Source organism: Arachis hypogaea, chromosome 16, assembly GCF_003086295.3.
Source record: "Arachis hypogaea cultivar Tifrunner chromosome 16, arahy.Tifrunner.gnm2.J5K5, whole genome shotgun sequence".
In the NCBI taxonomy this organism is placed as follows: domain Eukaryota; kingdom Viridiplantae; phylum Streptophyta; class Magnoliopsida; order Fabales; family Fabaceae; genus Arachis; species Arachis hypogaea.
The window spans coordinates 85,833,145-85,859,976 of NC_092051.1; the positions used below are offsets into that span (position 1 = coordinate 85,833,145).

The 26,832-nt window shown below is 34.3% G+C and overlaps 2 protein-coding genes and 1 non-coding gene across 4 annotated transcripts; 2 read left to right on the plus strand and 1 right to left on the minus strand.

Annotated features, from left to right (window-relative positions):
- The first annotated feature begins 354 nt into the window (after window positions 1-354).
- LOC112760279 (small nucleolar RNA R71) lies at window positions 355-462 on the plus strand. Its single transcript, XR_003180728.1, has one exon. It is a non-coding gene; the product is annotated as a small nucleolar RNA R71 (small nucleolar RNA).
- A 9,243-nt stretch (window positions 463-9,705) lies between these two features.
- On the plus strand, window positions 9,706-11,125 carry LOC112754412 (uncharacterized). Its single transcript, XM_025802054.3, has one exon. It carries the CDS (start codon window positions 10,052-10,054, stop codon window positions 10,979-10,981), a length of 930 nt encoding a protein of 309 aa, XP_025657839.1. The 5' UTR covers window positions 9,706-10,051; the 3' UTR covers window positions 10,982-11,125.
- A 5,822-nt stretch (window positions 11,126-16,947) lies between these two features.
- Window positions 16,948-26,495, minus strand: LOC112754413 (uncharacterized). Of its 2 annotated transcripts, XR_011874359.1 has the most exons (12): window positions 26,355-26,495; window positions 25,718-25,804; window positions 23,554-23,642; window positions 21,030-23,312; window positions 20,636-20,947; window positions 20,416-20,522; window positions 19,288-19,529; window positions 18,982-19,194; window positions 18,757-18,849; window positions 18,519-18,620; window positions 18,065-18,415; window positions 16,948-17,213 (listed from the first exon to the last, which is right to left on the minus strand). XR_011874359.1 is itself a non-coding variant. In XM_025802055.3 (11 exons), the coding sequence occupies exons 5-11, from the start codon at window positions 20,652-20,654 to the stop codon at window positions 17,133-17,135; spliced, it is 1,101 nt and encodes a 366-aa protein (XP_025657840.1). In that variant the 5' UTR covers window positions 20,655-20,947; window positions 21,030-23,312; window positions 23,554-23,642; window positions 25,718-25,804; window positions 26,355-26,495; the 3' UTR covers window positions 16,948-17,132. The 2 variants fall into 2 exon arrangements, 1 of the variants encoding a protein (XP_025657840.1); XM_025802055.3 differs by lacking the exon at window positions 20,416-20,522.
- Between the last annotated feature and the right edge of the window lie 337 nt (window positions 26,496-26,832).

Consider the following 26,832-nt stretch of genomic DNA (forward strand, 5'->3'; position numbering starts at 1 on the left):
AGGATCATAAGCTTCTTCTTCAGAAGATGCCTCTTTAGTACTGTTGGATGATTCCTTCAATCCATTCAGACTCTGAGAGATCATATTGACTTGTTGAGTCAATATTTTATTCTGAGCCAATATGGCATTCAGAGTATCAATTTCAAGAACTCCCTTCCTCTGAGGCATCCTATTACTCACATGATTCCTTTCAGAAGTGTACATGAAGTGGTTATTTACAACCATGTCAATGAGTTCTTGAGCTTCTGCAGGCGTTTTCTTTAGGTGAATGGATCCACCTACAAAATGGTCCAATGACATCTTTGATAATTCAGACAGACCATCATAGAATATATCCTGGATGGTCCATTCTGAAAGCATGTCAGAAGGACACTTTTTGGTCAGTTCCTTGTATCTTTCCCAAGCTTCATAGAAGGATTCACCTTCCTTTTGTCTGAAGGTTTGAACATCCACTCTAAGCTTGCTAAGCTTTTGAGGAGGAAAGAACTTGGCTAAGAAAGCCGTGACCAGCTTATCCTAAGAGTTCAGGCTGTCTTTAGGTTGAGAGTCCAACCATATTCTAGCTCTATCTCTTACAGCAAATGAGAAAAGCATAAGCCTGTAGACCTCGGGATCAACCCCATTGGTCTTAACAGTATCACAGATCTGCAAGAATTCAGTTAAGAACTGAAAGGGATCTTCGGATGGAAGTCCATAAAACTTGCAATTCTGTTGCATCAGAGAAACTAGTTGAGGTTTCAGCTCAAAATTGTTTGCTCCAATGGCAGGGATTGAGATGCTTCTTCCATGTAAATTGGAATTAGGTGCAGTAAAGTCACCAAGCATCTTCCTTGCATTGTTATTATTTTCGGCCATGCCTCCTTCTTTTTCAAAAATTTCTGTCAGATTTTCTCCAGAGAGTTATGCTTTAGCTTCCCTTAGCTTCCTCTTCAAAGTCCTTTCAGGTTCAGGATCAGCCTCAACAAGAATGTTCTTATCCTTGTTCCTGCTCATATGAAAAAGAAAAAAACAGAAAAGAAAATATGGAATCCTCTATGTCACAGTATAGAGATTCCTTTTGTGTGAGTAGAAGAAGATATGAATAGAAGAAGGAGAATCTAAACACAAGGGTGAGGAGTAGGTTCGAATTCTTAGATGAAGAGAGGTGTTAGTAAATAAATAAATAAATAAATAGAAGGAGGTGAGGGAGAAGAATTTTCAAAAATTAGATAAAATAAAATAAAAGTATTTTTGTTTTTAAATTAGAATTAAAATTAAAAATTCAAAAATTAAGAAAGGAAAAATTAAATCAAATTAAATTAAATTTAAAACAATTAGTTAATTTAAAAAGGAATTTTGAAAAAGATGAAGGTAATTTTCAAAAATTAGAGATAGAATTAGTTAGGTAGTTTTGAAAAAGATATGATTGAAATAGTAAACTTTTAAAATCAAACAAAAAGTCAAGTAGTTAATTGAAAAAGATTTGAAAATCAATTTTTGAAAAGATAAGAGGTTATAAAAGAAGTTAGAAAAGATTTTGAAATTGATTTTGAAAATATGTGATTGAAACTTATTTTGAAAAAGATTTGAAAAAGAAATTTAAAAATATTTGATTTTGAAATTAAAGTTGATTACTTGACTAACAAGAAACTAAAAAGATATGAGTCTAGAGTTTAAAGATTGATCCTTTCTTAATAGGCAAGTAACAACTTGAAAGATTTTTTAACCAAAATATTAAATGTTAACATTGAATTCAAAAAAGATAAGAAAAAGATTTTGAAAATCAATTTGAAATTTTCGAAAATATGAAAGAAAAAATGAAAAAAGATTTGATTTTTGAAAAAGAATTGAAAAAGATAGAATTTTTAAATTGAAAATTTGATTTGACTCATAAGAAACAACTAAATTTTAAAAAGTTTTGAAAAAGTCAACTCAAATTTTCGAAAATTTATGAGAGAATAAGGGAAAGATATTTTTTTATTTTTGAATTTTAACAAGGAAAGAGAAAAACATCAAAAAGACTCAATGCATGAAAATTTTGGATCAAAACAAAGGAAACATGCAAGAACACCTTGAATGCAAAGATGAACACCAAGAACACTTTGAAGATCATGATGAACATCAAGTATGTATTTTTGAAAAATTTTTAATAAAAGAAAACATGCAAGACACCTAACATAGAAATTTTTAATATTTAGACACTAACAAATTAAAAATGCATATGAAAAACTAGAAAAGACACAAAATAAGAAAATATGAAGATCAAACAACAAGACTGACCAAGAACAACTTGAAGATCATGAAGAATGCAATGCATGAAATTTTTCGAAAATAGTTTTCAGAAAATTAAAAAGATGCAATTGACACCAGACTTAAAAACTGACACAAGATTCAAGCAAGAAACACAAAAATTATTTTTGATTTTATGATTTTATAATTTTTTTGAATTTTTCGAAAATTATTTTGGAAAAACGAAAAAGAAGAAATTTTTTTTTTGTATTTTTCAAAAATAATAAATAAAAAGCTTAAAATTAAAATAAAATTACCTAATCTGAGCAACAAGATGAACCGTCAGTTGTCCAAACTCGAACAATCCCCGGCAACGGCGCCAAAAACTTGGTGCGCAGAAATCGTGACGGTTCCGTTCCTTGGTAACGGCGCTAAAAACTCAATACGCACGTTCATGATCTTAGTTCTTTGTCACAACTTCGCACAACTAACCAGCAAGTGCACTGGGTCGTCCAAGTAATAAACCTTACGTGAGTAAGGGTCGATCCCACGGAGATTGTCGGCTTGAAGCAAGCTATGGTCACCTTGTAAATCTCAGTCAGGCGGATTCAATTGATTATGGAGATCTAGTAATTAAAAGATAAATAAAATATAAAATAAAGATAGTGATACTTATGTAATTCATTGGTGAGAATTTCAGATAAGCATATAGAGATGCGTTCGTTCCTCCTGAACATCTGCTTTCATATTGTCTTCATCTAATCATTCATACTCCTTTCTATGGCAAGCTGTATGTTAGGCATCACCATTGTCAATGGCTACATCCTATCCTCTCGGTGAAAATGGTCCAATGCGCTGTCACTGCATGGCTAATCATCTGTCGATTCTCGATCATACTGGAATAAGATCCATTGATCATTTTGCGTCTGTCACTACGTCCAGCACTCGCGAGTTTGAAGCTCGTCGCAGCCATCCCTTCCCAGATCCTACTCGGAATACCACAGACAAGGTTTAGACTTTCCGGATCTCAAGAATGGCCGTCCATGGATTCTAACTTATACCACGAAGATTCTGATTAAGGAATCCCAGAGATACTCATTCAATCTAAGGTAGAACGGAAGTGGTTGTCAGGCACGCGTTCATAGGTTGGGAATGATGATGACTGTCACGATCATCACATTCATATTGAGGTGCAAATGAATATCTTAGAATCGGAATAAGCTTGAATTGAATAGAAAAACAATAGTACTTTGTATTAATTCGTGAGGAACAGCAGAGCTCCACACCTTAATCTATGGTGTGTAGAAACTCTACCGTTGAAAATACATAAGTGATGAAGGTTCAGGCATGGCCGAATGGCCAGCCCCCAAACGTGATCAAAGGATCAAAAGACAATCCAAAGATATCCAAAAAATATAAATATAATAGTAAAAGTCCTACTTATACTAAACTAGTTACTAGGGTTTATAGAAATGAGTAATTGATGCAGAAATCCACTTATGGGGCCCACTTGGTGTGTACATGGGCTGAGCATTGAGCTTTACACATGTAGAGGCTTCTTTTGGAGTTGAACGCCAGTTTGTAACCTGCTTCTGGCGTTTAACTCCACTTTGCAACCTGTTTCTGGCGTTTAACTCCAGAATGCAGCATGGAACTGGCGTTGAACGCCAGTTTGCGTTGTCTAAACTCGGGTAAAGTATGGACTATTATATATTTCTGGAAAGCCCTGGATGTCTACTTTCCAACGCAATTAAGAGCGCACCATTTGGAGTTCTGTAGCTCCAGAAAATCCACTTTGAGTGCAGGGAGATCAGAATCCAACAGCATCTGCAGTCCTTCTTCAACCTCTGAATATGATTTTTGCTCAAGTCCCTCAATTTCATCCAGAAAATACCTGAAATCACAGAAAAAGACACAAACTCATAGTAAACTCCAGAAATGTGATTTTTATTTAAAAACTAATAAAAATATACTAAAAACTAACTAAATTATACTAAAAACTATGTAAAAATAATGCCAAAAAGCGTATAAATTATCCGCTTATCAGAGTCCCTCTCCTTCATGGATGTACCAAGAAGGAGGACTTTTAGTTCATTTTAGATAGAATGACTAACAGACTAAGCTCATGGAAGGCTAAAAATTTTTCTCTTGTGGGTAGAGTTACTCTCACCCAATCAACACTGGCATCTATTCCTTCCTATGTCATACAAACCATGAACTAATCCATAATAAGGATGCACTATGGGTAAAGATAGTCTGCAGCAAGTATGGATGTGGAGATGACTCCCTGCCACTTATCATAAAATATCTATCTTCATCTAATGCTTGGTGATGGAAATCAGTGGCTAAGAGAAAGGGGGTTGAATCTTAGCCCTCTTTTTGTTGAGTATTACCTTCTACCTTTTAGAATAGCTCCAGGAGATATGTCTGCTTTTTGTCTCATAACAGGTCAAGAGACATTTTTTTTGTCTCGTAACTGGTTAGGAGATATTTTTCAATTTTGTCTCTCACAAACAGAAACAGAAAAGGAGTAGAAGAGAAAGAGAGAATCACACCCAGAAGTATCCTGGTTCAGCTGCTAAGTGCAATGCAGCCTACATCCAGTCTCCATCATAACAGTGACGGAATTTCACTATAATCAAACTGATTACATACACCAATTCTTCCCTAGGAACTACCCATTCCTATCCGGGACAAGTCCAGAATCTATCCCCAAAACTGAACTTGACTTGGTCACCTACCAAGCTTTCAACCGCAAAGTGTTAACCCAACTTGCAAGGAAATTCCCTTAGGATCATGAAACACAACACAGATGTACAAAAGAACTCTCAGACATCTATGGATTTTTCTTTAATTTGCACTCTCTGCCTTTTTCCTCTCACTGGATTTTTCTTACAAACCTCACTCTGTTTGTCTTTTTCACCATGAGACTCAGACAAACAAAACTAAAGAAAAGAAAACAAAATGAAACACATTAAAGGAGAAGAACTTCTGTTAGCTTAGGGTAGCTATGAGAACTCTTTGCTTACTTTCCTTGTCTTAACCCTTGGCCGTTCACCCTTATTATAGAAGGGGAAGCTTCCAAGGTTGAAACCGGTTCAACCAAGCCACCTTCCTCTTCTTCAATACAAAGGCCGGTTCGGACAGAGAGAAGAGAGAGGGAAAACCGAAAGCAAATCAACATGCATGTACCTCTCTCTCATCTCTTCTTATCAAGCTTCATCGATCTGAGCCTTCCATCTTGACTTTGTCCCCAAGAAAGAATTCCGACACTTGATGAATCCTTGATCCTTGACAGCTCCATCTGTTCCATTTTTGCTTCTTCCTCTACGTAGCTACAGTAGCTACCTTCTGTCTTGGATGAACAAAAGTGGAAACAAGCTTCACCACAGAGATCTTCCTCTCTGACCGAGACCGATTGGTTCTACTTTCGGCATGGAGATCTTGAAGCTTCTTCATCACATCTTGCCTTTAGTGGCAAAAATCTCAGCCACGCCATGCTGTAGATCTTCCTTTTGCAAAGGCCATCATCATCCTAGCCTTTTTCCTTCTTCATAGCTTCACTGCTTTTCTAATAACTTCTTCTTTCTTCCTTCCTGTATGACATGACCGAATGCAAAGAGAGAGAGGAGAGAGAAGAGAGAAAAAGCTTTGGATGCAATGAATGGAATTAAAATAAATTAAATCTCACTTCCATTTTCCTATGCATAGTAACGTGTGGAACATTAAGTGCCATCAAATTAATTTGAATTTTCTCTTTTCTGTTACCAATGCATTCATTTAATTTAATTAGACTTTGAATTCCATAACCCATAGAGAAAGGTAACCGTGGAAAGCATGCTCCACTACTTTCTTTCTTCTTTCAATTTTGGACCAAAGCTTGTTAGTCTCACAATAAAAATTAATTTGGGCTATTCACATGATACTTGGCCCAAATAACACTTGCAAAATTATTCAGCCACAATGCTTAGAATTCTTTTTTGTACAAAGGCCAATATACCCTTATCACATTGGGCTTGTGTAATTTTTGGCCCAATAACAAAATTTGCACATTAACAAAATTATTAATCAACCAATTGGAATCAAAAATCAAATTAATAACTTTGTAATGAATATTTTTAATAATGTTTGATCATTATCATATTTCAAGTTTTCCAAACTCAACACTTGGAAATATATCTTTCAAGTTTGGAAGAAGTTTACTAATAGTCTAGTTTGGAGACTTGGTTCCGGAGAAAGTGATAATTTCTGGAGAGATCATTAGATGCCAGGGGTACACCACCTAATGGATTTTCCTTAGCTCAATGTGTTTTCTGATATGTTGGAGGAACGGGTGTGTGACTATGTGTCAGACGAGAGGTGGAAACTCAGTCGAATTGCAGTGGTTCTAGGCGAAGACTGGATTCTAGTTTTTAGTTCAATGAAAACACCTAAACCTGCGATGGGAGAGGATATATTAGCCTAGCTGTTGACATCAGATGGTACGTTTACTATCAAGTCAGCTTGCTAGCTCTACTTAAGTACCTCGGATAACTCTAAGGCTAAGCTCTTTTTGAAGATCTGGAAGCTTGAAGCTTCCTAAAGGTTGCGTACTTCTTGCTGGCTTGTTGCAAATGCGGTCCTATTAACTAATGAGATTAGAGTCAAAAGACATATTGCCAATGATGGGTCTTGTGTAATTTGTGGTGAGGCAACCGAATCGATGGTCCATGTGACCCGAGACTGCAGAGTTGTCTGACAAACATGGATGAGCATTGATGCCTGATTGTGAATTGATAATTTTTTCAACACCCCTTCCTCTCTTAGTTGTTGGAGAACTTATCATCCCAATCCCTCTTCAAAAGGGTTCACTAGCCCCTCCTTTTTGTGTACACAATGAATGCTCTCTAGTGTCGTCGGAATAAGGTGGTCTTTGATAGCGATGAGGCTGTAGCAGAGAATAGCATTCAGTCTTTGTCCTTTCGCTTAGCGAAGGACTATTCTTTGGCGCAGTCCGAGCTAGCTCGGAGTAGGAAGAAGGTTGGCAACTTCATGGAAAGATAGATCAAATGGAAGCCACCAGATCACCCTTTTATTAAGCTTAACTTAGATGGCTCCGTGTTAGATGGAGGAAAAGTAGCTTGTGGTGGGATCCTAAGGGACTCTGATGGAAGATTTCTGTCTTGCTTTAGTGCTAATTTAGATTGCAAAACAGTGACGATAATGGATCTTTGGAGAATTTTGCTAGGCTTGGATCTAGCTTTGAATATTGGTTGTTCTCATCTGATTATTAAGGCTGATTCTGTTGCTACGATGAAGCTTTGCCTCCAGGAGAGAATCGATTTACATGCTACTTGATCTTTAGTATTGGCTATCAGAAACACATGCAGCAGATTTACTAACTGGAGTATTCATCATCAGTTTCGGGAAGCAAATACTTGTGTCGATAAGTTGGCTCACTTTGACTACAGTCTTCAGTCCAGCTGTCATATTTTTTTCAATATGCCTTCTTGTATTTCTTTAAAGTTTTATGCTGATTCTATAGGTATTGCTCTCTCTAGAGTAATCTCTGCTTAGTTTCTTTTTTTTTGGACGTCTTTGCCCCGATGTTTATCAATACACTAGAAAAAGAGAATTACATAAGTACATATTAATTGGTCCATCTCAAATTTTACCAAGTAATATTTATTAGAGGTAAATACCAAATCGGTACCCGAAAGATACAAAATGGTACTTGAATTTTGTTATTGACAAAATAGTCCCTAAAAGATTTTAAAATTTGACAAGCGTGTCCTCGAGCTCACCGGAGCAAATCTCCGGCAAGCACAATGTTGACGAGACCACCGTGTTTTGGTGGCTTGGTAAACCACCCCCAAAGCCCCCTCTCAACTCACACTCCCTCCCCTTCCCTCTCCCTCCCCGTCGCAACCCCCATCCCCAATGCACTCTTCTCCCCCATCGCAGCCCCCACCCCATCACAAACCCCCTCCCCAACGTACATTCCTCCCTTCCTCCCTCAACACCACCATTCGCAACAACAACCTTAACATCAACAGCAACAACAACCTCCACTATCTCCTTCCCCAACGCACACTGCCCTTCCCTCCCTCAACCCCACCACTCGCAGTAACAACAATCTCAACATCAACAGCAACAGCAATCTCCACTACTCCCCCTTTACCAACGCACACTCTCCTCTCCCTACCTCAACACCACCACTCGCAGCAACAATAACCTCAACATCAACAGAATTGTCTCAAATCATGAATTGTCCCAAATTTTTAGATTAATTTATAATTCAAAAAGATTAATAACAATTAAACTCAGAGAAAATAAACAAATTCAGATACAGTAATCAAAATAAAATAAAATAAAGTTTAATATAGACACCACCGAGGCAAGAAGCAGATTTAGACAAGGTCAGAGGAGGCACGGCACGACGGAGCCAAGATGAAACACAAACAGAGGAGGCAGGACAGCAAATGGGGGCGAGCAGTAGGCAGATACAAGCAGCAACTGGCGGTGAGCAGTGAGCATATGTGATGGAGACGAGGCCGACGAAGGAGACAGACGACGCTGGCGGATGCAGAAGACCCGAGGATGAGATGGTGACAGTGCGGTGTCGGTGACACTAGCTCTGTAAGATTAAGAAGGTTGAGCTCCACTTCCATTTTGGAGGAGAGTGAGTTGAGAGTGTGAGATAATGCGTTGGGAATGGGGAATTAGAGTTCAAAGGGGCAAAGGAAGGGGGATTAGAGTTCAGAAGGTAAAATTTTAGATTGGGGATGGGGGATTAGGGTTAGGAAGGGGGGATTAGGGTTAGGGAGGGGGAAAATGCATGTAGGAAGGGGAAGGGAGGGAGTGCGTTGTGGAGGGGGAAGGGGAGAATGCGTTGGAGGGAAAGGATTAGGGTTGGGGAGGGTTTTTGCCATGTTATCAAAACATAATGGTCATGTCAGCATTGTACTTGCCGGAGATGTGCTCCGGTGAACTCGTGGGTAAGCTTGTCAAATTTTAAAATCTTTTAAAAACTATTTTGTCAATTACAAAAGTTAGATATCATTTTGTCAGCGCCAAAATCTTTCGGATACCGATTTGGTATTTACCTCTGTTTATTATTACTCAATAGTTTTACATAAAAGTAAAGATAATTAATAGCGTCATAATCTTAATTTTAGATAAATGATCTCAATTTATCCTTATTAATTATTCTATTATTGTAATTTCATTTTCTTTTTGTAAAGCATATGTATTATTTGCTCTTTCTTCTCTGTCATCTAATAGAGCTATTAATGAAAAAGAATTTAACGTTATGTAATTTTATAAATAAAAGTTATTTTAGACCAAATTGAATTTTAAATAGGAAATTATTTGAAAGCATCGAGTATTATTACTGTAGGAATATTGTAAGTAGATAAGGTCAAAGCTGGGATTAATAGCCAAAAAAGAAACGTAATCGGTTTAGGATTGAATCATCACATGACTTTTCAATATCATGATAAAGTAAAATATTAATTAATTTTAATGCTTGGATTTAATTGTGGTGCCATTCAATGTAGGAGCCAAGGAAGATGGTTTTCATTTTCTTCCTGTGTTAATATTTGTCTTTACTCTTTCCACTTATGTTTCTCTCAACAGGCTATGCTAAAGAAGTAAAGATAACGGAAAGGACGTTTAACACATGGAAAACTCCAGAAGCGGAAGTTGCCCTGTCTTTTGTCACCTTCAATCTCTCCATCTCTTTGTAGTTGCTAGCTAATTCTTTCTTCCATCTTATGCAAACACAAGAGTAAGTAACCGTTGATCCATATCTTTTTATTTTTTTAAAAAATTGGGGTTAATTATTATTCTTTTAATATTAACAATGAGAGGGTTAGCATTATGTTACAATGAACATGCGATTAGAGTGTCCGATTCGTATTGTTCTTCAAAGCCTTCAAGCCAAGCCTATCTCTGTCCAAAGATAACCCTTTCTTCCACCAAATACTCTGTTACTTCAGTTTACAAAGTCAACTTTAATTCAACGCAAAAACCACAACTACTCTTGATATCAATAACTTGGACCAAGAAACTCATAGGCCAAGGCTTCGTCATAACCGTTACCAATAATTCTGATCCTTCTTTCCACTCCATACCAAAGGAGCACCAATTAAGAAAAAGCAAAGGAAACGAAACCTTGGAGTCTCAGAACCTTCACGTTCAAGTCTCGTGGGATGTCACTGCCGCAAAATACAGCAGCGATCAAGGGCCAGAGCCTATTGGCGGGTTCTACGTTGATGTTTCGGTGGACGCAGAACCCTGCCTGCACCTCGGTGACAACAAGAACGCCGAGGCAAATGGTGGCTATGGAAGCTTCTCGTTGGTTTCTAGAATCGAGAGGTTCTTTGGCAATACTATGTTTTCGACGAAGACGAGGTTCTCTGATGCGGGAACCTCGCACGACATAGTGATAAATTTTCGTACGGAAGACGAAGAATGTTACAAGGGACATGGACATGATGAAGTAGTATTGTGTGTGCATATGGACGAGAAGAGAATTTTGCAGGTGAAGAGGCTGAAGTGGAACTTTCGCGGGAACCAAACTGTTTTCGTGGACGGTTTAGTTGTGGATATGATGTGGGACATTCATGATTGGCTTTTCTTCGATCAAAACAACAGAGGCTCTGCTGTTTTCATGTTCCGTACGAGGAGTGGATTGGACAGTAGGTTGTGGTTGTTAGAAGAGAAGGATTTCCAGACAAGTGACAATGGATTCTCTTTGTTGATATGTGCTAACAGTAAGAATCCTGATTGATTCATTCACTTAGCTTCTATATATTATTATATATTATTATCTATCATTCAACTGGTTTTTCTTTCTCTCAAGACTTTGACGAAACTGACACCTATTGAGATTTTCCCCTCTTAATCTATCTAGACTCATAAGGTTTATATATTATCTTTTGCTCATATATTTTCATTTTTAAAGGATAGATCAACCATTTAGATTAAGGAAAATATTATATTATATGTATAGTGGAATTAATTTTATATAATGTGGTGCTAATTTCGTCCCCTACAAGGCTACAATCATCAAGTTACACATAATATTTTCGTTGAATTTATTCAAATCGCACTCTCGTGCATTTATCAATAGAGATTATAATTAGTAGTTCTGGATTTGAGTTTAACCATCGAGTAATCAATGTTGTAAATATTATGTTAACCTGCACTACGCTGTGATTGAGATTGTATCGGTAATTATGAAAAACGAGACATAATTGATTAGCAGTTAACTATACCATATTTTGATATCAATATATAGAGTAAAATTTTTTTTTTTTGTCTCTACCCATTTACTCGATTGCCATTGCCCTCGCTGCCAATTATAAAAATATAAATTGATCCATGCAAGTAGTTGACCGGAGTGATCCTCTTCAATGAAAAAGGATGGTGTCAATTGTGATTTCTCACCCTTTATTATTCTCTCTCTCATATTTATTTTTGGTCTCACTTATAAAGTTAATGGTAAGAGATCACACTTGTGTTAAAAAAACTGGAGAGATTTCATTTCTATTAGTTGACAGCAGGTCACACTAATATATCGAATAACGTATCTACGTGGCTGTCTCCTTTTTAATAGGGATAAATTGTCCCCTAAACTCCTCAATTTCTTAATTGGCCGGCGTGATTTCTCCATTGCTTCTACTACTCTTTTTATCGCCGCTTCCTCCCTCTCTGTTCGAAACTCTCCTTTCTTCCACCTAAATTCCTCGCTAAGCTCAAGACCTGCTAGAAGAAGTTTAAATTCGTTGCCCCATGTCATCTCCCTCCACCATCATTGAGATCCCAACGCCTTCTCTTTCACTTGATCGTAGCACGACGTTTCTATGAAAGATCAGAACATGTGCCACCAGTATCTCAGATTTTCGAGTTCTAATGATGATATTATTGATGACGACGATGATTGTGATGAGGATGAGGAGAAGTACGTATGCGGTAGCGATAGGACTGTTGGGGTTAGGATTTTGGAGTCAAAGAAGATGAGGAGGAGACTGCGATAGAAAGAGAGTGAAAAAAGCAAAAGAGGGATCACGCTAAACAGTTGAAGGATTTATAGGTGATTTATTCCTATTACAAAAGAGACAGGTATGTAAATACCTTATTTAACACCTCAACATGTAATGTATTACTAACAATTATAAAAATGAATAAAAATCAATTTATATTTTTATAATTATTAAAAAAATATAATGTCCATTAAATAAATTATTAGAGACTAAAAAAAACTTTTACTCGAATATATATTACTTAATTTTTTGAATAAAATGAAACTGAGTTACAGTTGTTACAAGATATTTTAGGAGAAGCCATGTACGAGAGATTCCATAATGTTGTTGTACGTTTTTGCAAATGAGTATTGGACAATTGGACATGTATGTGCTTTGGGGTGCTTGGGGAAGGGGACAAGACTGGGCCGTCTTTTGAGATTGTAGAAAGACACGCTTCAAGCCTAAAACCTCTATTTATTTATTAATGTAATTTTTTTTGTTGTCTACGATATTTTTTAATTTAATAGATTAAAAATTAATCTGTTATAAATTTAAATTTTATTTAAAAATTTGTTAATAGTCAATAAATTATTAGATATATATGACAGAATTTAAATTTCAACACTTATTTAAATAAATGAGTAAATTAACTAATCAACCAACCCAAATTAATTATTTATTAATGTACTTTATTTTGGGACTCCTTGCCATTAGGACCGGGCTTATCTGGACTTTTGCTAAATCAAGCCTGACCCATCTGATAAATATGTGGTCGAAATGTAATCCTATTACAAGACCAAAAAAAAAAATCCTTTTATAAATACCCAAAAAAAAAAAGTTAAATCCTATTATTTTTTATAAGCTTTTTTAATTTCAGGTTCAAGTTTAACTTGTTAATTTAAAAAATATAATCCCACAAACCTATTTAATAATCTGTTTCTTGCATTATAATTCAAAATCATATGCTTAAAAAAAATCCAAACTAATATTAGATACATTTAAGAATTTATAATTTATAATTTATTGATATATAAACCATATTTACAACTCTACTTATAACTATAGTCTATAAACATAAATTAAATTCAAAATTATATTAAAGTAATATATAATCCACGTATAGTAAAACCAACCTAGTATTAAGTTTGAATATTTAAATTGTTCCTAGAAAAAGAATACACCAATACCAAATTAATAACTTACATAATTTTATATTACTAATTTATCACTTACCAAGAAAATACATGAAATTTTTTTATGATCCAAAAGATTAAAAAAATTGAGTAAATTATTATTTCTATCTACAAAAATTTTAAATATTGACAAATCTATTCATGAAATTAAGAGTGAACATGAGCCGGATGAAGTTGGGTTTGCCTTGACCCAGACATAATCCTGAATAATGATCAGATCTATTTTTTAGAGTCTTATCCGATTTTAGACCTGATAAAATCACACTACTTTCGAATCACACTAAAATTGGGTCTAAACTAGTGAAGTTTGATTCTTGATAAATTTTATATCAAAAAATTATGATCACTTATTTATAAAGGGAAAAAAAACATATTTGTTACCGTGAAGTTGATATATTTGAACTTGAATTTGTCCATTAATTCTAATTTCATACTTCTTTGATTTATTTTTTAATTCATCAAATATGATTAAACAAAACAATAAATTTATAATTAATATAACATAATATTGGAACTAATTTAAAACATATATACCATTTAGTTTTAAGTCTTCTTAGAATGTACATAGGCCAGGTGAAACCAGATTCGCGTTGATCCGGACCTGACCCTAAATAATGACCGGGTCTATTTTTGAGACCCTTACCCGACCCTAGACCTAGTGAAATCACACCAAATTAATCTCCAAAGTATTCAGATCCAAACCAGGTCTTCGGACCAAGTCGAGCCATGTAGACCCCTACATGAAACAATAAAATTGAAGTTGTACCTATGAAAAATGGATCCGTACGACAAAATTATCCAAACCTTAAAAATCCAAAATTACCCTTCTTCTAACCCTAATTTTCCTCGTTCCTTGTCCCTCTTTCTATCGTCGTTACAAATCACAACTATAATTTGATTTAAAAAAAAATCCAAAACAAGTATAACTTCTTTTTAGTCATTTCTCCAAGGATCAACAATCAATTGTTTTTCATGTCTTAGTGAACATCACAATCATATATCTGAAATAGGCTCAAACAAAATAATAATTGTTGCTGCTAGATCTGTATATGAATTTTTCATTTATATTATTATAAAAATGAAAAAAAAAGATTATATTTAATTATATAAAATTTTAATTTTTAGTCTCTTTACCAAATTTTTGGATTCGATCCTATATATAATGAATGATATTTTAAAAACATTATACATTATGTCTCACTTATATGAGCCTTATATATAGTACATTTTTGGAGACTTTATATATAGTATATATAGAAGTATAGAAATATGGATATAATTTTATTGAACTTTATAGAAAAACAAATAAATGTAACCAAATTACTTCCTTTGCATATATTATTATTTCTTTTTCAGTGATATACTTATTAAATTATTACTCTATGGAATAATTGGGAAGAGAGAATACATGAATTAATAAAATAACTAAAAAGTGAATTGGTAATACGTTAGTCTCAATGGTAATATAATCTTGCAAAAAAAGTAAATAGTTATTTGTTAACAGACTAAAGAGAGACACTTAACATACATTAACTATTAAGAAAGGCTAATTTTATATATATATATATATATATATATATATATATATATATATATATATATATATGCTGATCAAGTTTATGTTAGGAAGTTGACGAGGGAAAATCGATTCCACACAAATTTACCGACAAGTATATCAGGTTGTCATTAAGTAACAAAACTTACTTAGAGTGAGATCGATCTCACGAGAACTAATGGATCAAGCAACTTTAGTGAGGTGATTAGTTTAGTTAAGCTAACAGTGGTGAATTGAGTGAGAATTGATCAACAGAAAGTAAATTGCAAGAAATTTAAATTGTACAAAGTAAATTGACAAAAACTTAAATGACAAAAAAAGTAAATTGCAGTCACTGTAAAGCCTAAAACCTCTATTTATTTATTAACGTAGTTTTTTTTATTCACGGTATTTTTTAATTCAATAGATTAAAAATTAATTTCTTATAGATCTAAACTCTATTTAAAGATTTATTACTAACCAATAAATTACTACATACATCAGTAAGGTTGGAAGTGAGCCGAGTTGAGTCGAGTTAGACCAAACTCAAGCTCGGCTCATGAAAATTAAATTTGGCTCACGGCTCGACTCATTAACAAGCGAGCCTATTACGTAAGCTCAAACTCGACTCAACGAAAGCTCACGAGTTGGCTCGAACTCACAAGCTAGCTCAAATAATAGGAACATAATCTATAATTCTATATCAACAAATTATAACTTATATATATTAAAAAATATTAAAAAAATAAATTTAATATATTGTCTATCTATCAATTATAAATTTTTTATTTATACTCTAAATAAAAATTATATATAAAAAATGACTATAAAATTTTGAACAATTAACAACATTAATATATATGTAAAATTATATATATATATATATATATATATATATATATATATTAATACGCATATCCTATATGCGTTTTATCTATACTTTTAATATTATATATATAATCGAGCCAGCTCACGAGCTAATGAGCTGAGCTTATCCAAACTCAAGCTCGACTCATTTAATTTATAAGCTCAAATCCAAGCTTAAGATCGGCTCACCAGCTCACGAGTTCAGCTTATCGAGCTATTAATGAGTCGAGCTCAAACTGGCTCATGAGCTAGCTTGACTCACTTCCAACCCTATACACAAGACAGGATTCGAACTCTAACACTTACTTAAACGGACGAGTAAACTGACCAATTGACCAACCCAAATTGGTTATTTATTAATGTACTTTATTTTGGGACTCTTTGCTGTTAGGATTGGGCTTATCTGGGCTTTTGCTAAATCAAGCCTGACCCATCTGATAAATATGTGGTCAAAATTTAATTCTATTGTAAATACCAAAAAAAAAAATTTGAATCCTATTACACTACAAAAAAAGGGGTTAAAACGGCGGTTATTTTGGAAAATTACGGCGGTTAGAACCGCCATTATGACCAAAACTGGCGCCTCCAAGAAACGCCGTTATTCTGGGCGCCATTCTGGTTATTACGGCGGTTTTCAAAAAACCGCCGTAATAACCTGTGGATAATACGGCGATTTTTTGAGGGTTAAAATGGCGGTTTGTAACCGCCGTTATTTCCGCATAAAATGGCAGTTTTTGAACACCCGCCGTTTTTACCAGAATATTGTGGCTTCATTTTTGTTTAAAATGGCGGTTGAAAACCGCCGTTTTTACCATTACAACTGTCATTTTTACCAGGTTATAATGGCATCTTTTGTGTTTAAAATGGTAGTTTCTAGGCGCCGTTTTTACCAGGTTATAATGGCATCTTTTGTGTTTAAAATGGCAGTTTCTACGTTTTTACCAGGTTATAATGGCATCTTTTGTGTTTAAAATGGCAGTTTCTACCAGCATATAATGGCATCATTTTTATTTAAAATGAGAGTTTCTAACCGCCGTTTGTACCTAATTATGATGACAATTTAATGCTTTTTAAAATAAGATTGAAACTACCAATTTAAAGTGATATTTTTGAAACTCACTTAAAAATCTCATAATAACCAAAAGGCATAGTCATAAATCAAACATCATATGATGATTTTAATTCATACATGATCCAAAAGTCATAATCCAAGTCATAATTGAAATGTCATAATCCAAAAACAAAGTATCAAAGTAACATTTTTCAATAATACGTCTTAACATATAATTCTTAATATACGTCTTAACATATCAAACAAGGTCATGCTTCCTTGTTGCTTGCTCCATAAGACCTACTTCCTAACTCTTTTGGTGATAGAATCTCACTCTCCTGATCCAATCCCTACAATAAAAATATAACTATTATGAGCACAAGAAATGCAAGAAAAAGGCATATATTGATATACATTTATCATGTCTAATTACATAGCATTGATACAATAAAAATTTGACTCTGTTTTCACACATTTATCATGTCTAATTACATAGCATTGATACATAGCAACTGAGCAAGTCAAGAATTAACAGTTGATAAAAGAACATATACTATCAATTCTGTATCTCACCCATAGTTTTCATTCACATATGCCCAGGGTTTTGATAAAAGAAGAATACATGATTGGAATTGATTCATGGCCCCTCCTAACTAGCTCCTCCCTCAGTCACACTCTTTACAATTGGAAAACTATACTTTGATCAGCACACTGTATACTATACTCAGTTATATAGGTTTCCTGTATCATTAGATATTTTCATTTGGGAAAATTAAATATCATTGAGCGCGTCCTAACCCGAAGGTTTGCTTGGTGTGAAGAGTGAACAAACTTAAGGTTGATGGCAAAATTAAAATTATGACTAACCCTGTTTATTTATTTATTTGATATAGCTTTATTTAAAATATATAATTTGCAATTCAGTATTAAAAGGATCTTTTACCCATCTAATGCAGAGCTGGATGAAATGAAGCCAATATCCCATTACTACCAACTACCAAGGTCCCATCTCCTTTTACATAGAAGATAGCAAGCAAGCAACCAATCAAAGTTCGATTAAAACATAATAGTATAGTCTTTCCTCAAAATATTAATGCAAAATACTGTACACACAAGACAAGGTTTACTATCATTCTAGCATAAGCTAGCACTACTACTAATTATATTAATAATATGAATCATAAGCAAAATATGAATGTACCTGTGAAACTTGTTGAGTAGGGAACATTCCAGCCAATTGTATTGGAATTTTACCTCCTTCCTTAGAAGCAATATAGGAGACTAGCGCTTGCAATTGCGCTTTAACGGCATCTAACTCTTCTTGCACATTTGAACCACAAGTAGATGATGTGCCAACATCATTTGAAGAACCTAAATTCATTTGACTAATCCTTGTAGTGTTGTTCTTGAAAGCAATTGTTGGAACAACTCCCATACCTAAACCTCGAACACGACCAGGGTGCTCTTTCCCAAAAACTACTCCAAGAGCATCAAGAGGAGAATTAACAGTTGATTCCATCGGTTGTTGGCTACTATGTGCTTCAATCTTCTCCTACATATATAAAAAGAAAGAGAAAGAATCAAAAATAGTATTATCTTATAAAAAAGAAAGAAAAAGAAATACAAACAAGTTACTTATTGCACTTTAGTCTTACCGCTATTTCTTTAGCCTTTTCATTAACATAACTTCCATCTATTTTCTTGTGAGTGATGTCCCACATTTGAACCCTACTAACTTCTTTTCCCGTCTCTTCCGTCTAAAATTTAAGAAAATTAGAAAGACTCGATCAAAAAATAGTAGCTTACTAACTTAGATTAGATATGCAGAAAATTAAGAGATGATGCATGCATTATATTTGAGATAGATTAGATATGCATGCATTAATTGATTACCAATTCAGCCTTTCTTCTTGCAATTGATTTAGCACCTGAAGTATGAGAAATTATTTGTTTTTGTCGAATTTCTTGATTCCTCTTACAAAGTTTCTGCAAGTTAAATTTGGACACAATTAAATAGAGACAAACATGCATTCAACTCTATATAAAATAAAATACAAGAGCAGGCAGCAACAATATCTGCTTCATATAAGGCTTTTTAGTAGGAGAGTAAGTACTTACCTGAGTTTCAGGCTTCAAACGATATTCTACAAATAGAGCCCACTGATCTGGAGCAATATCTTCTGGTGCATTATTTATGATCTCGGTTTTACTCAACCTCGGATCATAAAAATCATTCCAAAGCTTTATCCTATGTTCCCTCCATTTTTTGCCAAGTGATTGCAGCAAAAATCGTTTGGCCAAGTTATCACTCACTTTGAAGCAAAATCGAGCCTTCAATATTATAACAAAGAATATATATTAACCAGCAAATATAACTAAATAATGGCAAAGAAATAAGCTTTAGAGTTTGAGTAATCTTCTTACTAGGAAAAAAATATTCCATTGATTTTCAAAAAAGCTTGCTGGAATGTCTGACCACTTTTCAAAACTGATTGGAAATGCTACATAATCAGTGGCCAATTGCCCACAAACTCCTGCAAGGAGTCCAGCTGCTTCTCCTATTGCTGCATGATGCTTATCAAAATTGACGACTATGCGCAAACCTTCTGGCAAATTATGCACATCCTTCGCTAATAAATGAAGGCGTGTACTATTTTCATATTCATCTAAAATAGACAAATGAGTATAAATAAATGAGTAAATGAGCGACTAAAGAATAAAATAAATAAAATTCGCTTTACTAATAAAATGGTAAAGTCTTATTTAATTAAAGCCCTAAAATACAGTTTAGTTAATGTTAATCTGCTTTAATTTTTTGGGTATTGCTGCCAGAATTTTGTTCCCTTCCCATTAGAACATTACTCGGATCTGTTGCTTCTTTTTTTTTGGACAGAAAAATTTCATTAATAATAGGCCTAGCCTTTTACATAGATTTATCATTACAAAGCACTGTTCTATATTAAACCAATAATTTTAAACAATGAAAAACTAACTATACAGCATTAAATCACTTCAGATTATGTAGCATTCTGCACCAGACCACTAATATTCATTAAAGCTGGCACTCCGATCTGTTCTAACATGGATATGATAGTTTTTCTCTGTACACTCCGATCTGTTCTAGCATTCTGCACCAGACCACTAATAATTCATTAAAGCCTTGCTATTCCTTCAGAGCTAATCAAAATCTTTCAAGAAGGTGATAGAGGAGCCTCTTAGACTGAGTAGTTTGCATCTAATTTCGTTATTCTTTTCAGGCTTTTAAGTCCCGTTTTAATACCCAAAAAAAAGCCTTGATGTATGGCGCTACTCCCTAGGTTCAAAAGTAGATCTGAATGATTTTTAATTCTTGTACTACAAGTCTACAAACTTGAGACTTATTCATGGGCATAAAGAAAAGTAGTATCTTTTCAGATTTCTAATGCTATTGATAATAATGTTTGGGTTCATAATGTCTGGGTTCATAAGCTATTATGATAGAACAACATATTAGTTATTATATCCACAAATACTGCTCAATATTAGCAAAAAACTTATCATTTTTCTATTTACCTGCGTAGGAAACCAAGTAACAAAATCTTTATTGACTCTTTTTTCTATCTCTACATTTGAAGGCCTTCTACCCCTTAGATCGTCTTCGTACAAAATCTTTAAAGTCACTGTCAGATATAGAAGTTTAACTCTAACTAAACAACTATTTTCAAGTAAATAAAAATGCAAAGTTTAGGCATTTGGCAATAAAAAACATGTACGCAAATCCTTAAGTACTTACTCAATGAACGGTTTGACATACGGACAATTTAGAACCACATAGCGATGTGCTTGTTTTTTTTCCATAGGTGACAACTCAAATACTGTGAAAGCTCCCTTAGAGTTACCCATTTGTGAAAAAAGTGAATCAACATGTGTACTGTAATTACCATCCGGACGATCATCAACACGTGGTGGCCTATTAAATCTTGTCTCAATCCCTTCTAAGTACCAAGAGCAAAATGTAAGAGCTTCTTCAGCCACATATCCCTCAGCTATAGAACCTTCTGATTTAGCTTTGTTTCGTACATAGGACTTCAAATGTCCTAAATACCTAGTTTGTATAATTGGCTTTAGTAAGCAAGATATAACTAAGTGACAGGTTAAATGAACAATGATTGAAAAGAGATATTTACCTCTCAATAGGATACATCCACCTATAGTGTACTGGTCCTCCAAGTTTTGCTTCATCAACTAGATGACAGGTTAAATGAACCATGATTGTAAAGAAAGAAGGAGGGAACAACATTTCTAAATGACAAAGGGTAAGGATTATTCGAGGTTGGAGCTTCTCAAGTTCAGTAAGACTTAAGCTTTTAGAGCACAACTGTTGAAAGAATGAAGACAACTCTATTAGCACTGCAGTAACTTTATCTGGTAGCACATTACGTATGGCAATGGGTAATAGTTGCTGCATAAGGACGTGACAATCATGGCTCTTCAATCCAGAGAGCTTTCTTTGCTTCAGGTCAACACACCGTGAAATATTACTCGAGAGACCATCTGGTACTCTAATATTCTTTATAGTACGCAAGAATATATCTTTCATAGAATTTGACATTGTGAACAAAGATGGATGATATCTCCCATTTTCATCTGGCCATAAATCTTTTCTTATACCCATTTCTTTAAGATCCTTACGAGCTTTGAGATTATCCTTTGACCTTCCAGTCTCATTGAGCAAGGTGTATAACACATTGTCGCAAACATTCTTTTCAATATGCATAACATCTAGATTGTGGCGCAATAAGTTAGACTCCCAATAAGGAAGATAAAAAAATATGCTTTTCTTCCTCCACATCCCCGATTCATCATCTTCTTCAACAACTTTTCGTTGAGTCCTCTTACCTTTACTTGCCTGTAGTTCCTTCCCAAATGAAACATTGATGCCTTCAAGTTGTTCCAATATTTCTGACCCTGTTAGTGCTGCTGGGGAATCCCTCAACTCAACTTTTCCATTAAATTTTGCACGACTTAGCCTAAACTTATGACCCCTTTCTAAGAAACGGAGATGCCCCAAAAAATACCATTTTCCACCATGCTTTAATCTATATGAATCAGTGTTGAAGTTACATGTGGGAAAAGCATATTTACTGTGTACGTTCCACCCAGATAGGTTACCAAGGCCTGGAAAATCACTAATTGTCCACATTAATGCTGCTCGCAATGTAAACATTTCATTCTTGAACCTATCGAATGTTTGAACACCATCATACCACAAATCTTTTAACTCTTTGATAAGAGGTTGTAAGTATACGTCTATGTTGTTCCCGGTATTTTCTCTCCGGGAATAATCATTGACAAGATAAGTGATGTTGGCTTCATGCACTCCCATGGAGGTCGATTGTATGGAATAAGCACCACTGGCCAAACACTATAGTTTGTACGCAAAGTTCCAAAAGGGTTGAATCCATCAGCTGCAAGACCAAGACGTACATTTCGAGGATCTTCGGCAAACTTATCATGAAGTAAATCGAATGTCTTCCAAGCTTCAGAATCCCGCGGATGCCTCATCTTCGAATCTTTCTTTTCTGCCGAAGCATGCCATTGCATTAATTGTGCAGTCTTAGAACACATGAATAATCGCTGAAGTCTCGGTTTTAGTGGAAAGTATCGCAAGATCTTTGCCGGTTTCTTCTTTTTAGCATCACTCCATTTAGATGTCTTGCATCTTTTGCATTCTTGCAAATCTTCATCCTCCTCCCAATATAACATGCAGTCATTAGGGTTAGCAGGTATCTTGGTATAATTAAGCCCTAGTTTGTTTATGATTTTCTTGGCCTCATAGAATGTGTTTGAAATCTTCGCATTTCCAAAAGCATCTTTTATTAACTTGAGGATTTCGGTCATGGCTTTGTCACTTATTCTGTATAAGCACTTTATGTGATACAGACTAATCAAGAAAGACAGTTTTGAATACTTTGTGCACCCTTCATACAATTGCTCATTACCATCTTCCAACAACTTGTAAAATTCTACATTTTCTCCATTGTGCTCTTCATTTTCTGCATCTTCTATGTTGTCTTCATCTCCATCTCCATCTTCTATGTTGTATTCATCTCCATCTCCATCTTCATTCAAGTCAGGTCCAGCAACTCCAAACGCGTCATTGAGCGTTGTTACCATTGGATGTTGAGATGTCGAATCATCTTGTACAATTTGACTAGTTTGATGAGCTTGTGACCCAACTCCACTGCTTCTTCACCATGCCAATACCAAACTTTGTAGTTTTCTGGAAATGGCTTGACTATTAAATGTTCAAAAACTTCCTCTCTTGTTTGCCACTTGCCAAAATCACACACCGGACAAGGGCATTTAATTTAACGACCCCTGAGAGATCGATGCTCAAAGGCGAAATCCAAAAACTTGTTTAGACCATCTTTATACTCGTGCGTGTTTCGTGGTTTTCCAATCCATGACTTATCAATTGACATGACGAAGAGGGACAACAAAGAGGAATATTAAAAAATCTATTCATTAAAAATAAATCTCTCTCTCTCTCTTTCTCTCTCTCTCTCTCTCTCTCATATTTACTAGGCAACTAACTAGTATACATCAGCAGGCGCTATTATAAAAAGAAATTCTTGTATGTGCAAATTAGATATCAAACAAATACTTAAATAGTATTCTAAAAGAAATTATAAAAAAAATTATAATTACCTCTTTCAAATGATAATTTTGTGGCTGTTATAGTGGCTTTATGAACTTTTCCTTCTCAAGTAGTTGTATATATGCAAATTAATTTTTTTCTACAAGATAAAAAGAGACAAAAAATAAAGCAAATATATTATTCTCAAATTATAATTTATAAAAACAATTCATATAAAACTCATATTATATTAACTAACTAACTAATTAGTTTTATATTCATATATTATACTTTTTATTTATTATTTAATTAAACAGATTATATTACAACAATATGTGGTTGTCAAGCTAATGGGTACAGACTACAAACTGTTAGTAACTTAGTATTATAAGGTTTAGTGTAACTGGTGGAGTCCAAACTCCAAACTGTAATATATTCATGCTTGATTACAATCCCAGCGACATACAAATAGATATAGGCCCCACCTATATATATTCACACGATTTAGATAACATCACATACGGATACATTACAAATAGAGCTATATTCCATCCCTAATATGAATAAGAAATTAAAGGACACACTTTTATATAACTCCAAGACCAATTATGCACCTTGATACTTATCTTCAATAATGACAAACAGCTACAAATAATAATAATAATAATAATAAATAGTTATAATGAAACAAAAAAAACCACAGAAAGGGCATTATATATAGAATACATAATATATATATATATATATATATATATATATATATATATATATATATATATATATATATAATTGATTGAACACATAATAATAACAAAAACAAAATATATTTATAAGGAAAAATAACAAAAAGAGCATGCATTCAATTCAGGCACTGCTGCTCTTCACTCAGAAAGGGAAGTCTTGGTCTTCAAGTGATAGAGGAAATCTTAGAACCTTAAAACTAAGCTATTAAATACAGAAAAGAAACAACTGAACCAAAAAGAAGTAACGTAAATCATTAAAAGAAAACACTAAAACTTATTTTCTACAATGTAGTGGCTGCATTCTTTGGAAGACGTGATGACCGCGAAGCACTAGCCTATGGTATGAGTTCTTAAGTCTATGCAGTTTTGGTCTGAGTTCTTAAGTGTATGCAGTAGTAGTGAAGAATCTATAGTGTATGAGGAAAGGTTGGTGGAAAACAAAGATGATGTTAAAAATGTATTGATGGAAAAGAGTAGGAGCAATCTAGTTTTGGTAGGTAGGATTCCACAAGTAGCACCTTTGGTAAACACAAGTGATTATTCAGAGCTTGGTCCTGTTGGAAGCTACTTGGCTTCTTCAGATTTCTCCACTTCTGCTTCTGTTGTAGTGTTTCAGCAATATAATCCAAAATCAGACATACACCCACTGGTACTGGAGGTTTCTGATTACTCAAATATGCCAGATACACCAAATCATCCTTTGTAGAGTTCATAGATAGATTCATTTTGTTACATAGGAATGTAGAAGTAAAGTTTGTGTATGGAGTTGTTGACTCTCAAGACATGTACAAATAAGATACCAAAAATAAAGGCAGAACAAAATCTGAAACTACTAGCTGGTTTGTAAAAGTTAGAAAATATGAACCTTTAGAAGTTAGAATTTCACTCCATATTGAGATACCATTTCTGATTCCATTGTTTCAAATAATGGAAATTCAATCATTAAACTTAATGATTAATGAGCAAGACACACAAAGAAAACACTAAAACGTCCAGAACTAAGTCTAGCAAATTCACCAATTAAGAACATAAGAATATGGAGAATAAGACTAATTAGTAAACAACAATTGCATCAAGAATGGTCCCCAAGCTCAAAAACTGCAATCTGAATGACCAAAACCCAACAAACCAATTGCAAAGTAACATCACCTACCAAACACAAGTTCAAATGTTCTGTAAAAAACAAAACTTAGCAAAGGATATATGAAACCAGCTGGTAACAGCTCAGAAAAACAAATAAGAAGAAACCTTCACATGAGAAACAATAAGAAAGCGTTAATAGCACAGAAAACCAGCAATTCAATTATCACGTAGCAAATGAATTGTAAAAACAAAATCCTAGTAAACAACAGAGCCTAGAGTATATATGTTCTGAACAGCTCAATCAATCACTATATATATATGAACGAGAACAAGGAAGAGAAATAATTATTATTAATACCATTATCAACAACAAAAACAATTTTACATTAATCTCCAAAGAAGGATTTACCGTCGTGGCTTTCTCTTTCTCTCTTTCTGTAAATGAGATCTGACTATCTAGCTTTCACGGCCTCTCTGGTACCATGTTTTCAATTTTCTACAAACAAACAAAGAAGAGAGGTCAAACGGTGACAATAATTAATTAATTAATCATTATTAATTGTTGTGAATAAATAACGAGCATGGAAATTGGGAAATAAGGATTTGACGAAACTTCATGTACAGATTTATTGATCAACGATTTAAAATTACAATTTTAAATAATTAGGGATTTTAAAAAATGACAATGATTAACCAACACAAGATACCGGTGAAAACGACGACGATTGCAAAAACTGCACAACACAGTGAAAATTCAAACGAAAAGAAGAAGAAGAAGAAAAGTTGCACTAGTGGATCTGGATTGAGTTAGGTTGCATGGAGGTGAAGGATGAGAGAAATGGAGAAAGGAAACTGGGTGTGCAGTGTAGAGATCTATGAGTGGCTCACACCTTGATCGAAATTCATGAGATTTTCATTTAAGCAAACCAAAAATCAGCAAAAACGAAGAAACCAAAATGAAGAAGCTCTCTGTGTAAAGAACTTGAGAGGGAGTGCAGAGAAACAAATCAATAACTATTTCAGTTTAACTTGAGAAGGAGAGGTACCTAGAGAAATGGTAACCGGCGGAGAGAGGAGAAGCCAGAGAGGGAAGAACGGCGTTGTCGGAGGGCTTCGTTACACGGAGGAGACGAAGGAGAGAGAAGGGAGATCGAAAGCGCTGTCTGGATGTGTTTCGTTTAATGAGCTAGGGTTCCAGTTATTTTGTTTTATATACGTATGAAAATGGCGGTTCAAAACCGCCATAATCACCTGAACCGCCACCAAACACAAAGTTAATTATGGCAGCAACTAACAATGCCATAATAACCGGGTATTACGGCGGTTCTTTAAAATTGCCGTAATATTAATGCCATTTTAAACTCTTTTTTTTGTAGTGTTATTTTTGAATTTGAATTCTCTAAAGTTTGAATTTCATTTTAAAAGGTAAAGTGTAATCTCTCACTATTTATTTTATAGGTGGGACAAAAAAAATATGAGAGAGAAATTATTCAAGGGTTAGAGATCACATTTTTCTCTCTAAAT

Excerpts from the sequence above, each read along its gene's own strand:
- LOC112754412 (XM_025802054.3), top strand. The coding sequence starts at position 10,052 with ATGAGAGGGTTAGCATTATGTTACAATGAACATGCGATTAGAGTGTCC.
- LOC112754413 (XM_025802055.3), bottom strand. Across the intron at positions 18,621-18,756 it reads CAAGAAGAAAGGCTGAATTG|ACGGAAGAGACGGGAAAAGA; the intron begins GTAATCAATTAA and ends CTTAAATTTTAG. Across the intron at positions 18,416-18,518 it reads AAAAGGCTAAAGAAATAGCG|GAGAAGATTGAAGCACATAG; the intron begins GTAAGACTAAAG and ends TTATATATGTAG.